The 18,478-nt window shown below is 36.4% G+C and overlaps 1 protein-coding gene across 1 annotated transcript in view; it reads right to left on the bottom strand.

The window, feature by feature from the left end:
* Window positions 1-3,355: 3,355 nt before the first annotated feature.
* The window catches only part of LOC149570607 (uncharacterized), a 110,514-nt gene continuing 95,391 nt past the window's right edge, over window positions 3,356-18,478 (bottom strand). The window contains exons 5-7 of the mRNA XM_089823183.1: window positions 4,853-4,919; window positions 4,572-4,632; window positions 3,356-4,365 (exon numbers count right to left, since the gene is read on the bottom strand). Coding sequence (XP_089679309.1) covers window positions 4,573-4,632; window positions 4,853-4,919 — 127 coding nt within the window. The 3' untranslated portion in view covers window positions 3,356-4,365; window position 4,572. The remainder of the gene's footprint in view (window positions 4,366-4,571; window positions 4,633-4,852; window positions 4,920-18,478) is intronic.

Here is an 18,478-nt window from a genome sequence, read left to right as displayed (position 1 = left end):
GCTGCATGAAATGAATTAATACATTACTAGAATTTAAATTTTCAGTCCTGATACTCTAATGCATTTTGGCACTGATAACACAGACTACCAAAAGAAAATGTATAGAATAAATAAATAACAATGATAGGCACTTCGTCTTTGAAAAAAAAATGTCCTCACAAGTACATGCTGGATGAGTCTCGGATAATCTATCATAAACAATCATCTTCCTTATTTATACGAGAAAGTCATTTTTACAACCCCCAATTCATATTAATAACAAAAGTTTACCTTTTAGGGACTAAATTTAAAATATCTCCCGCCCCTGTTCCCGCTCGAAAACCTGGATCTCCTGCTCATATATCTGGCTCTCTTGCTCTTGGCGCTTCTGCTTCTTCAGCGTTTGATTACGCTGAGGTCTCTGCTCCTACTGGTCGTTTGGGTGGTGGAGCTGTTTTCGGAGGACGGTCTGTGGTTGGGGACAGTCTGCGGTTGGGGATGGGGCTCTTTCAAGGCTTGAAATGGCTTTTGTTCCCGTTTGTAAACCTGGTTCTTCTGCCCCTGCTCCCGTTCAAGAACTTAGACCTTCTGCTCATGGCATCCCTCCTCCTGCGTTTGGCCCTCCTGCTGATCGCACAGATGGAGGTGTTGTTATTACCAGTGATGATGGGCTTCGTTCGGCCTCTTCTGTGGGTGGGGTTAGGGCTTCTGCCCCTCGCTCAACTCCTGGGTCTCCTCCTTGTTCGAGAGGAAGGACTTTTGCAGACGTGGCTGCCTTTGAAGCCGAGTTACATGGTGCTCTCCCTCATGCTGGCTTACATGGTGCTCTCCCTCATGTGGCTTCATCTGGGCCCCCTCTTGTGTCACCTGTAAGAGCTTTAAATCCCATTAAGGTTTCTCTTGATCCTGAATCTGTTGAAAAAAATTTCGTACGGCAGAAGAGCTTTTCTCTCTTGCTGTCATTTTTCGATTCCGACGTTACTGGCCCTCTCTTGCTGATCTACATGTCTGGATCTCCAAGAACTAGATGCCACTTATAGAAAATAATGTCCACATCTTCCCATGTGCAAAAAGTTTTTTTATAGCTAAGTTTCAAAGTTCTGATGACAAGAAGATTATTTTGTGTCAATAATTTTTCTTGGCAGAGCAGATTTCCACTTATGGCCAAACCATGGCATATGGATTTTGATCCACTCTCAAAATCCTTAAATAAGTTCCCTATCTGGGTTCGGCTTCCTAATCTTCCGATTCATCTTTGGCAAGATTCAATTTTTTAAACTATTGGTAATGCTATTGGTGATTTCTTATATGTGGATGCTGACAATTCAGATATCCTCCATTCGACCTGTGCGCGCTTTCTTGTAGACTTGGATGTTTCTAAGGGCCTTCCTAAGGCGATTTGCTTGGATTCCCCGAGGGGCTCTTGGACACAAATGTTGGATTTCGAGGGCATCCCTTTTCGTTGCAGGAACTACCACTTGACGGGGCACATTGCTGCCTGTTGTGCTGTTGGGAAATCCAAGTCTAGACCACCACCTTCTTGGTGGTCTGGGGCCTCCTCTGAGCACTACAAGGTGAAACAATCCTAGGTTGCTCCTATGGATTCTGAGGCTGAGGCTAGCGACCATTCTGAGCTGCTAGTTGAGGTGGATGCTTTGGTGAATTCCCTGGATGCTCCTGCGAATGCTATGGCTGTGGATTGCGTTCTTTCCACACCGATGGTTGAGGAGGATGCTTTAGTCTCTTCCCCAGCTTCGGATGATCCTCTTAGGGAGTCCGTTTCTCTCAGGGAGTTTGATGTGGCTTCTGTGTCCCCTGGATTCCTCGAGTCTTTATCTTCTGAAGATTGGGTTGCTGAGGCAGCGAAGTTTGAGGATGGTTGAATTGCAGTTGAAAGGAAGAAGACTAAGTCTTCTGCTCCCCTTTTAGATATGATCCTTCGATCGCGTAAGGAGAACTTCAAATCAAAAGGAAAATCTTTTGTTCCCTTATGCTGACTGGTTTTTTAGTGATGGTGAACTAGCCGAGTTTTTGGTTTGCTAGAAACTGGTTTGGGAGGTTTGTCAGGTTGCTTTGTTCCAATCTGTTGACTTTCCAAAATCCAGTGTTCTTATGGTTGATTTTTCTGGTCACATCTGTTGGTCTCAGGTCCCTGTAAAACTTGGTTTAGCTGTTTTGCTGGTTTCAAGTCCTCTTAAAACCTGGGTGTGCTTAATGGTTTATCTTTCTATTTGTTGTAAAGGGTTTCGAGACCCATTCAAAACCTGTTTTTACCTTAATCTAAAACAAAAATTTACCTTTTCAAATGGTCATTTACATTGTTTTTCCTACATTGTTTTTCCTTGTACCGATTCCCCTCACGCATCTCTTGTGAAATTGTGGAAGAGTTGCTCCTTTATAGAATCATATCCACTCCTCCCTCTCACATGCATTGTTCCCCCTTTCTATATTATCTATTATACCCCTTATAAAAAAACAAGCCTGCCAATTCAATTCCCAATGCTCCATAATAAGCGGTCAGCCTTCTTTTGATGTTGGTGCAATATGAAAGTCTCATTACATGCATAACGGAAGAATCTTTTTTGAGTTTCATATATAATTCAGCATGCATTTTGTAACAATTTATCCTTCCAACTGGATTGAGTATGAATTTTTTTTTATGATACATTGTAAACAAAATCATTAAAAATTTAAAATGTTTACATTGAGATTGATGTCACTGTAGAAAGCCTCTCAGCTTAATTAACAATAGTTTTAAAATGTTTTGATGATCCCAGACGGACAGGATTTTTATTTTAAGTTATTTACCACCATTGACTATTTTTACAATGATAGAAGCTATTATAAGCTTTTTCTTCCCGCTCAGCTTCATAATTCGCATGCAGTATTAACTTACCCACTGGTTGTCCCGCTGGCAAAATAGAAATGATGAAGACAGTCGTATTGGAAGACCATTTCTGTGGGTTGTCGGACGATAGGCAAATTGCCTCTGCTAACTAAAATAGCCAATCAGGCTTTGCTGTATAATAGTCTATCGGCTAATTAAATATTGAATTTTATTTAATATTTAACTATGAATTTTGAAAAAGCCACTTAAGTTCGTTGAAATTTAAATTTTAAAATTTAATTTTTTAAATTATTTTTAAAAAATCCAACCCAATTGAAATACACACTCGTGAACCATCTATATGAGCAAGTAAAGGACCGTGAAAAAATTATGTTAAAACAAAGTTTTCTATTCAAGATATTACAAGTTTAAATTTTGTTCCAAATTTCGAATGAGATGTAAACTCAACTTCTATTTGAATTCCTTGCAAGATTCTTATGTCAATCATTTTATTTTCCAGGAAGAAGAATTTGAGTTGCAATGCTCATATGAAAACATGGATGAAGCATCCACATGTACATTATATTCACATGAAAATTTGCATAAAGCATACATATATGCATTAAAATACTTTAAAACAATGTTTATGTTCAGGAAACAGATTTTGTTGTCAAAGTATGCATTCAGAATTCATTGTCAAAGCATTGATAAAAAATAATTAATAACTGATCCCAGCAAACTGTATGCACATCATTCAACAATAGTTTGCAGTTATAAGCCTCTCCTTCGTTGAAAAATGGTCCCTGCTGTGTTCTATGATTCCATAGCAGTATGTTTTAGTCTGCAGCTTTCCACTTTCTCATGCAGCTGTAAGTATTCATTCTACAGCTGTATGTAGTTGCATGTTTTCCCATTGTTGGAAGAGACTATATTTGTATACTCTTCATTGGTTCTTGCATACTTTCTTTATATGGATAGTAGTCACTCTGGTTCACTTTACAGTGTGCCTGCTCATTCTACTATTGTATGCAGTCCGAAAGAATTCATTATCAATACACATAAAGGAGATATATGGTTCCTTAACATGATTTTTTTTTTCTAAATGACAGCCTGGCTGGGGACGGCAAGGGACATCCCAGCTGTCCTTTGACCATCCATGGGACAGCCAGATGTCTCTCCCAAACAAGGAATTGGGAAACTAAGGCAGTTCATTAAGCACATGGACAACCCTCTAAGAACATCTACAGAAACTTGCTACTAAATAATAAATATCTAGATGATAAGGAATCATTGATAAGAATAAAACTAGATGTTAGAAAACTGAGAAGAAACTAAATTAGATTAGAATGAAAAGGAAACTCTGGCCTGCCATGGTGTTTGCCGATTCAAAAGTCTGATAATAATCAGAAAATTGTGTAATGATTTCATCTACCACCTATGGTCAAATACAAAAACTGATGTAACTATTTTTCATTTCATGTTATTTGGTTATATAGCCTTTATTTTGGCTCATAATGAGGAAGAATAAACACCGAGAAGCTAATGATGGATATGCAGATCTGACAAAATCATCCAAAAGAGTAAAAGATATAAGTAATGATCTCTGGAGACTAAAAATAACTATTCAACACAGATCATCTAGAAACGTAAATAAAGTATTTGATCATAACAAAAGTATTCAAAATATAAATGGATCGCCAATTTCATTATTCATATTTTCTATGAATTCAGAGTTTGAATTATGTAAGAGCAATAAAGAAATAACCTTAAGGACCATGAAGTCCTTCACGTCTTTCAATATTTCGCCACTTGTCTTTAAGATCAACCTAGAAATGCATTTAATGTGCATATTAATTCATTATATTATCCTTTCATATAAGAGTAACCAAAATTATTCTCATCAAAGAATAGATGGCCCAATGACAATACTAAAGATATCACCACCAACAATATAGCATTCATTTTTGTCAATATAACACTGCAGATATCAACACCAACTATAAAGCATTCATTTTTTGAGCATATTGAAATACTTTTTCCACTTACCTCAGTTCTCTCTTCAAAGATAGCCCGATTTTTCTCAAGAATATATTTCCAACGCCCTTTACCATACCTGCAAGAATAAACATGGTATTGAGAAGAAAAACACTTTTTAAATTGATGTTGATATTGAATGTATTTAAAACACTTAACAAAAGTTTTTTAATTTTTTAAAAAGCTTCACCATAGAGCTAGACAGATACATTATTAAGGTAATGATAAAACCATAACAGTCCCTAAATTATTAGAATCATAAATAGAGTATTCACAAATCATACCAGATTTAGAGCTTTTTATTTTACACCAGACCATAAACATAGCTGCAGATAAAAGCATAACAGTTCATCTCAAACATAAAGATAATAGTCACTTAGATTAGATTAATAGTGTTTCAAAGTTTCAGTAGAGCTTTTGTAAGTCTTTGGGTAACCAAGTTTTGGGCGAGGTGGGCTCGAGTCGTGAACTTAGTCAGAATATCAAATCTCAAATCCTTTGTTAATTAATGGTGTTCGAGCTCTAATGTGTGAGTGATCATATCAACTTGATTCAATTACCATGAAGGGTATCAATTAAAATGATCAAGTAAGAAAGTGAAGTTTACGAAATTTGAGCAATATGAGAAGCAAATTATACTTGGCCAATTTTGAGGGTGATCAAGTCAAGCTCAAAGGCTTGACCAATTTCGATTTACCTTAGTAAGTTCAAGCCCAAGGGCTTGACAGATTTTGATTTGCCTTGGTGAGTTCAAGCCCAACGACACTTCAATTTCCAGCTTTTGTCTTTGCCCCAAGGCATGCGCAATCTCCACCCTTGATTCATGAAGGAGCCTAACACCTACGCATTTTTCATTCATAACATTGTGTCCAACAAGCATGTGAAAACCACTCATGAAGTGATTATGCCCAACGAATGAATAATTCCCACCATACGTCTATCCATTTTGCCGAAGCAAGGGGCAATTTCCGCCCTACATTCTTGCATTTTGCCCAACACATGGGTGATTTCGACCGAACATAAATGTACCACCTAAGTGGGGAAATTTCCACCCAAGGTATGTGCATCTGCCCAACACACAATTTCTGCCCAATGGTATGTAATCTGCCCAACACAGACGAATTCATGCCAAGAGAGTGTGCACTAAACCAAGGCCTGATGGAAGAATTGTCATTAATGTCAAAGAATGAACAAAGCTCTAAGCATAATCAATGTCAAAAGGACGAACAGAGGTTGGATATAAAGCAAATAAAAAGAATGAGCATGGAAGAGACTGTTTAAATTAAAGATTTAAACAACAATCTTTAGAAGAACTAAACAAAATAATATAATGCTATACACAAACTGCAGTTTTGATATATTAGTTGGATTCAAAGATAAAAATGTCTTAATGGACAATTCAGGGACAGAGATAGGTAACACTGTAGTTGCTAATATTGATATGTTAAATATATACAATGAAAGGATGTATGTTTGGCTGGGAAGCATAGTGTTCATCATGGAGTTGTCAGTATGGAAGACAGCAACGTGTTTGGGGAAATACAAACACTACATTTACTGTCATGGAAAATTAACAATTACAGAAGAAGATGAAGATCATTCTGTTCCCATAGTTGTTAAAACAATAAAGAAAGCCGGTTCAGAATTGAGGCCAAATTACACAGATTATTTGTATAGGTTGACATGAGGGATACAGTTGATTGAAGATTATTTGCAGTCATAGCTCGATATGCCAAACAACAGAACCTTGTGATAAAGATGAGACATTAAATAGTCACTACAAATTAGTGTATGGAATACAAAATTATACACAGAAATTGATACAAGTGAAGAATGATAATAAAAATGAAAAAGCAGTGATGAAATTTGTGCATGGTCTATTGTTCGAAGTCAAACAGAAGACTCCACGTCAGGCCTGAACTTAATTCAAAACATTTAAAATATGCATGTGAAGGACAAGAATAATATATTGAAAGCATGGTCAGTGTCAATCTACAGCACCAAATTTTGCAGCAGTGTATGGTTATCATAGTTCCAAGAATCACGGCAATTCACGCGACTCACACGATTCGACGATTCGATTCAAGCCAAACGATTTTTTGTGAATCAGTGAATCGAATCAGCGATAAAGAGTTTATGAAATAAGTTACTCACTAAATTTCAAGGGTTTTTTTAATTTGCTGATTCGTGGCCGATTCGATTCCAATTCATGGCCGATTCACGATTCGATTCAAGCTTGCTGACTCCGATTCTTGTTACTTTGATGGTTATTGTCGAATCAATAAAATTCTTCAAAATATAGAAGACATTACCTTGCAGGCGCTAAATTCAAAACTCCATGATAAATCTACATGAGGAAGAGTCACAATGAAGTAACTTCTAAAGGCTACAATAACATGTGAACACACAGGTCAGAATACGCAAATGGTGGCGTTAAACCTGTGCAATAAATATCTGAAGATAACGGCTTATACTGAAGATTCTACACATGAATTCATTATGTGCAATTCCATATAGGTGAAGCACAAAAGAAGATATACGCCAGAGTTGAACATTATTAATAAAAGACCAATTACATGTCAGCAGAGCCACATATGATACAAACAATTGAAGACTATGACAAAGCGATTCAGAACCCAGTGGTTCCAAATTCAAAAACACTATGATATGCAGCGATTGAAGACAAAAACAGTAGCATAAGGAAGGCCCAATAAAGCAAGACAAGACAAAGACTTTTAAGAAATATCGTGCAGCAATAAAATCATCTGGAGTATGCAGCGTCAGTGTTAGATACGTCTGGAGCATGCAATGTTGGTCTCTTTGAAAGATGGATGAAGACAAGATTCAAGAAGTGGCTATCAGTACTAATTGATAATGGAAACCAGTGCCTTCAAGTTTACTTGGAGATTAAGAACATTTTGAGTGCGTAGACAGAGAAGTCAACTTGGCTATATGTATGCACACAATGTTGGAAATTTACAAGGAAAACTCTCTATCAGATGGTTAAAGGAAGAATGATATATGTGTTTGCTCCACGTCATAGAATACATTATTCCGATGGACTGCATTTCAGCGGCAACTTTTGGGAGACTGAAGATACCTATGTGTGTTTCCAATTGTGAAGTGGTCTTTTTGTAACCAAGTTTGATATGTGTTTAAAAGTACAAAGCACAATATAATTGAAATTAAATATAAATGTGACTATTAAAGCATTAACAAATATAAGATATATTATTTAAATAAAAAGTCATCAACTATAAAAGGATACATCTACTCACACATGAAAAGTCATAACTTTCTATTCACAAGTTATGAAAGGAAGATATATAAATAAGTGCAGAACTGATATAAAGACAAACAGTAAGCGGTGAATGAAGCTGTGAGAATCAAAATAATAAGGAATGTAAGAAAATACCAAAGCAACAGATAAAAGGAAGTAGTAGGGTATGTGTGAGATGTGAAGAAGTAGAGTGAAGTAAGTGGGGAGAAGTTAGTGCATGTGAAGAAAGAATAAAGAGCAGAACAAATATGAGAAGAAAATATAAAGTGTGTATATATATATAGAAGAGCTAAGAAGCATAAATGTGTGAATAAATGAATTTTATATATTCAGATTTTCAATCTGATAGATATGAGAAGTGAGTCGATAAAGAAGATATCCTCACAATAATAAGAAGAATAATTGTGAATGAAGAATAGAGGATAGAAGCTGGAGATTTAGAAGTGCGAGTGCAAGTAAAAGGAATATACATATAATCAGATTTTCAATATATATTTATCAGAATCCAAAGAAGGTGAAAGTGTGATAAGAAAAATATTGGTAAAGGTGGAATTTCAGTTTTTCATCAGCAGTGGGAGTTGGTGCTTTTAGTAGGTCAGAGCCTGTGAAGTGTGGGAGTTGGAGCTTCGAGTAGGTCAATGTTACACCTCAATTTTTTACCCAATTTAAAATGTTCATAAAACCATTGAGGTTCACGTGAAGTCAGTTGACAGTTGACATTTGTTATAATCATGCATAATGGTAAGATGGTTAGTCATTATAATTTCATATGAAGATAACATGCTAGTTAGCCATTATGATGATATTTTAAAGCTATTTCAAATAGTTATTTATCATGAATTCATGGGAATTGAAAATATGGTTAACCGTTATGATCATTTATGATTAATAACTTGTTATGGTAATATGAATTAACTGTGGAGAATTTCCTTGTAGGGAGCACGTCAAAGGGGTGGGAGCATTGTCAAAAAATAATAGAGCACAGGGGCACCACCATCAATGGGCAAAATAGGTGTAAATCTTGAATCACCATGGCTAAGGGTAAACGACTAGGCAAGCAAGAGTGTACATTGGACAATACCGTGAGCTATTTGGACAATCAATAAAACATAAATATTTAACATAACCAAACTTCGTACCTTTAAATGGTTTAAGTTGACATCCTCATTATTTCATTATATATATATATATATATCTGTGTGTGTGTGTGTGCATAAATATAAAAGTATGGTGCCACCACAGTATTAAATTATTCAAGCTCAACTCTATTAACATACGTATATATAAATATGCGTATAATTTGGGATGATATGAAGATAAAATAATCTCTCAAGTATACATGTATTTAGACATGCGTATCCTAATAGGTATAACCTTGGACACGAAAAAATATAATGTCACCATTCGAAAATTTTATATATATAATTACAAATTACTCTTTTGATTAGGAGCTCTTCAAATTCTTTCCTCATAAGTCTCTATAAGAGACGAGAACACTTGGCGTCTTCTTTTAAAATCAGTGAACCAAGATGTCGGTTATCTTTTTTATGACTACTACCAAGAGCCGTGGCTTCCTTTAAGCCTTCTATATTATTCCGTAACCATATATGTTCAAACATATGATTCAGCACCCCCCCAAACCCCGATGGTGGATTTTACTTCTATTCCCTCTTTTTATTTTTTTCTTTTTTCTGCGATTGATGTGAAAAGGTAGAACCAAGTTCTGTTTCTGATTTTAGAATGCTATTCGAACCTGATTTTTGTATTTAAGAAGTCGACTTCAAGAGTTGACCATTCAAAGTTAAACAAAGATCCATCTTCTTCCATTGATCAAGTTATGTGATCAGGTATCTTAAATTCATTTTGATATATGTATTGCATTCGAAAGTATAAATGCAAGAATAGCATTTCAGCATTTCCAAATAATGCTCGGCCTTGATGTAATTTAAGTCTATTGAATAGTACATTTGATTAAGGACACCAAGTTATTTCACCATGATAAGTCTGAACCAAATACACATTTCATGCTATGCTTTCCTCTTTGCTTCAGCTGGTCTTTCAAATTTGAGATATATCCTCTGAAGTTTCTTGAGTCCTAAGGACTATATTGTGTCAGTATTGAAATATATATTATTTTCCGTCACCTCAATTTCAACAAATGAATTGATATCTTCTATGATTAGACACCCAGGACTCACCTAGCTGATTGGTCAAGAAAGAGGGTGAAGAGGTAAAAGAAAGTTCTACAAGAACAAGAAACCAGAGTCAGATTTGATATAATAATTTTATTACATTTAAAGAACCATTTAATAGCTCATGTTGTCTAGTTCATATACTTTGTTGCCAAGTCGAGTGGTGGAATTAAGTACCAAGATGCTCAGTGGTTGGACAAAGTGTTTCATGTCTATTCCGGGTAGGGAGGGCCTCTCTAGTTAGAGAAAGTGTGGGGATAAGTTTAAGGTCCATGGTTGGGAGGTTAAGCCCTTGACAATGTTTCCCCTCTCCACAAGATGCCAAAACATGCATGAAACAAAGATGAGTTATGCATTCAAACATTTGTTGGTATGAGGTATTTACTTTGATGATGTTTATACAAGTAGAAGATATGGTGGATTGGTTTATATCATCAATTCAGTTATTTCGTTTAATGAAAGTAACTTTTCTCGTCAATGTAATTGGTAACCAGTTAGATCGATTGATCTTCCAACTGAACATGGAATATATCTACATGCAAGAGATAGGTTTATCTAATGGATTGTTGTTTTAGTCTTCCATCTATGTGAATAATGAATATGAGCGTATTTTCTAACTCAATGTTATTGCCATAGTTAGCAAAGGAAGGAGGGATGATACAGTTGTATTTGATGCCCTAAATGATACAATGGTATTTGACGTCCTAAATGACACAGTGGTATTTGATGTCTTAATTAATAAATTGGTATTTGATACCCTAAATGATACAGTGGTATTTGATGCCCTAAATGATCCAATGGTATTTGATGTCCTAAATGGTACAGTGATATTTGATGCCCTAATTGACACATTGGTATTTGATGCCCTAAATGTACAGTGATATTTGATGTCCTAAATGATACAGTGGTATTTGATGCCCTAAATGATATAATGGTATTTGATGGTAATGGTGTTTTGATAAAGTGGTATAGCTATTTGTTCCTAAGCGGCATATATGTATTAACTTGGGTTTTGCATAAGCATCCCTAGACAAATTTCAGTTTTGAATTCTACGATATGTAGATTTTTCCCTTGTTAAAATCATTGATAGAGTTTCAAATTGTTAGTTATGAAATTTTTCGTTTAACTATTTTTTAACCATTAATCTCATTCACATGAACATAACTATTAGAACTATCTTCCTATGAATATGAAGTATTAACTCTATTTCTTGATATGATATGATGTTAGTTAAGACCCGGGAAAGTGTATGTTACAATCAAAGCCTGCAAAGTGTAGGAGTTGGAGCTTCTAGTGGCTCAGTGCTCATAAACATAGGGATTGGAGCCTCTAGTAGGTCATAGCCTACAAAAAATTGTAAAAGAACAATTTATATAAGAAAGAATTTATTTGTCGTGTTTTTCTCCCACATTGGGTTTCCACGTAAATCATTGTGTTAATGTCTTCATGTGCATAATTGTTTATTTCAGCATTTGAAGTTGTTGTGTGGATAAAAGTTTTAAATTGCAAAAGTCATTATTATATTGATTCAGCCCCCCCTTCTCAATATAATCGTGTGCTCTTCAAGGCTTGCACAATTTCAGCTCAACATAGGAGAAGAGCCCAACAAATGGGCAAATGTCACACAATGCCTATAGGCATCCAGATTCAATCAAGATGGCCTATCCAAGTTGATTATAGTGATGAAATCAATAATACAAGGTGCAAACTCAAAGTTGTCAAAAAAACTAGGTTAAGAATGGGGTACAAATTTGTAAATTTGTGTGAAGTTTGAGGCCTAAAAGTTTAGAAGGCCTTATTGAAATCAATTACCTTCAGATTTAGGTTTCAAACTTAGCCTTGGATTGCAACATCAAGCTATGTAAAGTTTAATGGTACTTCAAAGTTGGTAAAATATTGTGAATGCACTTTAAAATAAGGAAATTGAACTTGGTATGCTATGTGTTGGCTAAAACTTTTGTACGTCACAAAGACTACAACTTACAAAATTGTGACTTTAGGCAACGGTTTAGTGAAATATATATCTCTTCTCAGTAATAGGGGAGGCCCCCTTCTTACCGTAGGTGGCTACAACAAGATTTTAACTAAAATCATATTAAGTTGTGGTTCTCTCAATCTTTTACTCTTTTTTAAGGAACGATTCACAAGTAAATACCACTTTTATCTCTACCAAAATCTCATATTGCTACGATAATACTAGTAACTCGATGGTTGATGTAGAACCAACTCCTAAGACGGCAATTGACTATAATACTTTGGTAGTATAACAACAAGCACCCAAAGTATCCTACCATTAGCCCAAATTTCTAATTTAACAAAAACACTTAGCAAGACACAAAGTCTCTTGGCTGATGTCTAAAAACTAAAAGTGCCTCAATTTAAAGCTTAAAGCCTTTAGTCCTTAGTAATTTGCAGCCACTATAATTAATAGCAATTCCTCTATTGAAGCTCAAAGTCGTAAGAAGACGAACTGAAAACTTGTTTGGAAAAGCTTGCTTCTCTTATTCAATTCTGAAAATTGCGCCTTGAAACACAAAGTTTTCAACAATACAATAATTCCAAGGATAGCGTCTTTGCCTAAAACAACAAATGAAAATATACAATGAGTTCTCCTTTATATAGGAAAAGAGGACAAAGAAAAGGGGAAACACTCAATCACTTTGACATATTCAACTACCTATGACTTATTCAAAGTTGCACTGCCTAATGCACTTGCAACCTGACTACATGAAGCAACTATACAAGTACAAGTGTTACTATATTTACAAATAGTGTTGCCTCAAGAAGCTTTCTAAACTTCTGCAGTGACTCTCGTACAACTGTAGCATATGGTTCACTGGTCTGTTGTGCAATGATGGTCACTTTTTGAAGTGTGACGTCACCTTCTGAAATAACATTGTTACATTCTCTCAGCTTACTTTTGAAAACACTCAATGAAGATTTCCCGCTTACCAATGTATCTATCATGGTGAAGTTGAAGTCATCCGTCTTAAGCTGTACATGAATAGCTTTTGTAAATTGCATTAGGATATCCTCTTTGTTGACCAATTTATTATTTTCAAATAAAATCTTGCTTGACAGTTCTTGGAATAATTTATTGATCGTGCTCTCTTTGTTTTTGAACTATTTCATTGCCACTTTAATCTGAATCACTAGTCCTTGCATGACTTCTTCTTTATTGGCCATAAAATGTAAATAGTCATAATACATCTTCACATAAGAGATGATCTCATACTCACACAAGAAATCAAGATTAACCTCTATCATGCTTCTCCAGACCTCTAGACCTCCATCCAAAAAACTGAGTTGAAGGTTGAATGAGAAGAGAAGTTCATTCAACGTGGCAGCTATTTTATTTCCATTCTTCAGAACATTGTACCCACTCTGAATCACTTTCTGAGAAAAGACACGATTAACTGACATAGAACCTAAGTTACCAGATTCGCACCCTGGAGCTCAGGTCTGAGTCCGGATTCATTCGGGTCCGGATCCGAGCCCGAGTCCGCGATCGGTCCGGGCAGGGTCCGCATTTTGGCCTGCGGGTCCTCCCGGGACCCGCAGGCCAAAATGCGGACCCTGCCCAGACCGGTCGCGGACCCGAGCGAATCCGGGCGGATCCGCGGTAGGTGGGGCCAAAAAGTGGCCCAAAAAAGCAATAAAATTATGTTTTTTTTTATTATTTTTTTTGCCAAACCCTAAAGTAAGGTCTATTAGATGCATTTCATTCATCTAATCTCTCATTTGCTTTGTCATTTTGGTGTGGCCATTTTGCAAGTTTGAAGAGAAGGTTGTAGAGATTGTTTGTAGAGTCTCAAATCCTTCAAATAATCAGTGTTGAGTGTTCCAGGTATGCATTTGATCCTTCCTTTTGCTTCTTTCATAGTTTGTTTTTAGTTTTTTAAATTTTTTATATTTATTGTTCTAAATTTTTATCAAGTTTTGTATAAGTTTTGAAATATTTTTTTAAATTTGTTTTTATAGATTGCAAGAATCCAAGAATGAGTAGTCAGGGTTCAGTGGGTGGGGTGGGATCCCAAAGATTTAAAATTGATAAAGGCTCTCCTTTGTGGAAGTATACAACAAGAATTGAGCAATGTGCTGGTGGGGGAGGGTATATATGGAAATGCAATTTTGGCCAAAACCAATATAGAAGCTCCTATTTCCGGGTTAAACATCATTTGATAGGTCCACCAGGTCAAGGGATTTCCATGTGTGAGGGGCCCCCAGAGGGAGGTAAAAAATGGTTGTTGGCTCCTCAAATAGCAGGCAACAAGAAGAGGCTGATAGGTTAGTGTCAAAGGCAAAAAAAGATAAGTCAAAGCAAATACCATCAACACCACCCTCTCAAACAATTAGTAAACCACATCCCTTCCTACCTACCCCATCTATGGATGAAGATGAAATAGAAACACCCACATCCCGCAAGAGAGGCCCATTAGATACGGCATTTGAAAATGACAAGAGAGAAATTGCTGACATAAAGGTTGGGCGTTGCCTCATTACAAATGGTGTTTCATTCAATCTAGTGAGATCCCCTTATTGGAGAGAGATGGTGAAAGCAATAAATGATGCACCTCATGGTTACCAATCCCCTGGATATGAAAAGTTGAGAACCACCATATTGCATAAGGAGAGAAAGAATGTAAAAAACCTCCTCAAACTAATAAGAGATTCTTGGATCCAAACGGGGGTGAGCATTATCTCTGATGGATGGAAAGATTGCAAAAACCGTCCATTAATAAATGTGATTGCTGTTTGCCCCAAGGGGGCAATGTTTTTGAAGGCGGTTGATTGTGAAGGGCAAGTAAAGGATGCAAATTTTATTGCCCAACTTCTCATTGAATCCATAGAGTCCGTGGGAGTTGACAATGTTGTCCAAGTAATAACGGACAATGCTAAAGTTTGTAAGGTTGCAGGTGCTTTGGTAGAAGCACGATATGAGCATATCTTTTGGACACCATGCACTATCCACACCTTGAACTTGGTGATGAAAACAATGGGCAGCCAAATTGAATGGATGAAAAATGTGTATGAGGAGGGTGAGCAAATCCAAATGTTTGTGACAAACCACCATATGTCACAAGCAATTTTCAGAACTTTCTCCCGCTTGGAATTATTGAAGGTAAATTTTAAACTTTATTTAGCTTCATTTATCATATTAATTTTTGTGTCATACTTTACAAAATTTAATACATATTCTTAAATTTTTGTGTTATCAACTTATCATATAAACTTACAATTTGAATTAACATGGTAATAGGTTGCTGAAACAAGGTTTGCTTCACACACAATCATCCTTAGACGACTTGTGAGGGTGAAAGAGGCATTGGGTCAAATGGTTATTAGCAACAAATGGGGTGGATGGAAGCAAGCTGATACAGAAAAGGCCAAAACTGTAAAGGATTTGATCTTGAGTGATAATTTTTGGAATAGGGTGGAATATGCATTAGAACTCACCGAGCCCATCATGTCTATGCTTCGGTATGCCGACACGGATGAGCCTTGTTTGGGGAACATATATGATGCCATGGACTCTATGCTAGAAAGAATGAAATCAGTAAGTTTAAATTTTTATACAATACTTTATCCTTGTTTATTGAGAGATTTTGATTTTTGATTTTAATTAAGTTATTAACACTACATCAAGATAACTTACATGTACATCATTTGACATCCCAGGTCATTCAGAGGAGAGAGCAGGATCCTGATACCTTGTACACTAAGGTGGAGAAAATTGTTCTACACCATTGGAACAAGATGACTACACCTTTACACCTCTTGGCATATGCACTTTCTCCTAAATATTATAGCAGTGAGATACTTGCTATTCCTGGTAGAGTGGCACCATATAGAGATCCTAAAGTTGCTGCTGGGTATAAGAGGGCACTTAACAGGCTCTTTAGTGATCCTGATGTGGCATCAAATGTTAGGAGAGAGTTTGTTGATTTTGTCTCAAGCAAAAATGCAGAGCCTGATGCAATCAATGACCAAAGTAAATTGGATGTCATTGGATGGTGGTACTTACATGGGGAAAGTTACATGTACCTCCAACCTCTTGCCATTAAGATCTTGTCACAAGTATGTATTTAAGTTTTTTTTCCTTTTCTTATGGCCACTTAGCTTGTCGAATTAGCACTCTTAAGTTCCTATTGTATTGTAAAATTACTTAGCTAATTTTTTAAAATTTGTTGGTTGTCTCTCTAGGTTGCAAGCTCTTCTGCTGCTGAGCGGAATTGGAGTACATACTCCTTTATCCACTCAGTGAAGTGTAACTGGTTGGGTTCAAAGAAAGCAGAGGACTTGGTATTTATTCACAACAACTGGCGCCTCTTATCACGCAAGGATCCAAGATATAAGAAGGGACCAAAGAAGTTGTGGGATGTACTACCTGAGACTTCTAACTTGGATATGACTGTCCAAGATATATCTAGAATTGCCTTGCTAGATGTTGAGGAGGACGAGGAGGAGGATGTGGCTGCATCTGGGGCTAGTGGAACCGATTTGGGTTCCAATGATGTGGAAAATGTCAATGATATAGATGAGGATGAAGCCATTGATCCCTCATATTTTGATGACCCATTTGACCCTTGAAGGGCATTTGCATCTTTGATAAACTATGTTTAAACATTTGTCATTGACTCATTGAGTCATTTATGATTTATCACTATGTTTCACAGTTTCAAACTTTATTAAGTCATAATTTATTATCTATCAATCTGATGAAGTAGTCTATGTTTTGAAATTCCATTTTGCATTTTAGTAATTCAATGTATGATTTTATTTACAACATTAGCATAGATTAATGAGTGAGTATTTAATGTTTATCTTTGACATTTGGCATTGATCAATAATCAAATAACATTGATATATTCATACTATGGAATGACTTAGTTTTACTTTTACAACTATATGAGTTTATATTTTTTTTGCATATATATATATATACTAACGAACCTACCCACAAACCCAAATGGGAAAAAAAAAATTGCCCGAACCCACGAACCGAACCCCGAACCTGAACCCGTCCCCAAACCCGAATCGACAACTTAGCATAGAACCCTTCATCTTCTCTATGATATCTAGGAGTTGTGTGTTCTCTCCCTTCAACCCGTTCTTCCACAACTTGTCATATTCCTACGTGAGCATACTGATTGCATCTTACGCATCTTGTTTACAACTCAAGTGTGTCTTTTTACAAAGTTTGATTCTAGTGAATTTGTAATCTGTGGATTGTGTTTCTTCTGCAAGTTTGTCAACTACAGGCTCATCTACTTTGCATACTTGACTTCATTGTCTCAAACCATGACACTTGAAATTGTTTTTGCCTTTTAGTTCTTTGGGGCCGTTGTTCTAGCAACTTTCCTAAAATCATGGTCATTGGGCAGTTTTTCCTCTTTCTTCCTCTTCTAAGTGATTGCACTTAACTATGAAGGTAGAGATAAAGACGAGGACATTGTTGCAGATGTGGTAACCAGTGTGGATATTGAGTCATCTTGTGCAACCATGGTCATCATAGGTGTAGACTCCATCTGAATACTTAATGGAGTGGGATTGTTGTGAGTAACCACAACAATGAATTGCTCAAATTATCTTGAATTAGCATACAACAATGCCATGGGTGAGACTATCATTGGGGAGATGGCCATGGACTATGCATCAGACACACTCTCAAAACTCTGATACTAATCCATTACCAAGATTGCAGGAGCAATTGTTGAGATGGGCACAACTTGATTTATCAAACATGAGTCCTCAGGAGGAGGTGCCAACTCCATGGAGAATGCATCAATGGTAATATCCAATGGTGACTCAGATGACTTATTTAACACAGAAGCAGAATCAGGAAGCTCAATGGCAACTAAAGTGCTATAGGAGGAGGTGCAATAGGAGTAGACTTCTTTGGCTTTGGTGGCAGCTCATCATAACTGCTACCAATCTCAACCTTTTAAGCATCCACACTCTTTACCTCAAGTACCCTCCGTGTAGCCTTGCCTTCTTTAATGGTTAGCTTTGGAATGGCTGCAATTGTGAATTCTGAGACCAAGGTAGATGTGTCATCCTTACCCTTGCCTCTAATTTCAGACTTAAAACAAATCAGACCAGCAAGATCAAAGTCTTTCCATAGCTTGATTTTCATACATTTAAGGCCACTTCTGTTCAGCCAA

The sequence above is a fragment of the Cupressus sempervirens genome, chromosome 3 (assembly GCF_028749045.1).
Source record: "Cupressus sempervirens isolate cs-2001-9-10 chromosome 3, ASM2874904v1, whole genome shotgun sequence".
NCBI classification, from domain to species: domain Eukaryota; kingdom Viridiplantae; phylum Streptophyta; class Pinopsida; order Cupressales; family Cupressaceae; genus Cupressus; species Cupressus sempervirens.
This window is presented reverse-complemented; position numbering and strand designations above follow the sequence as displayed.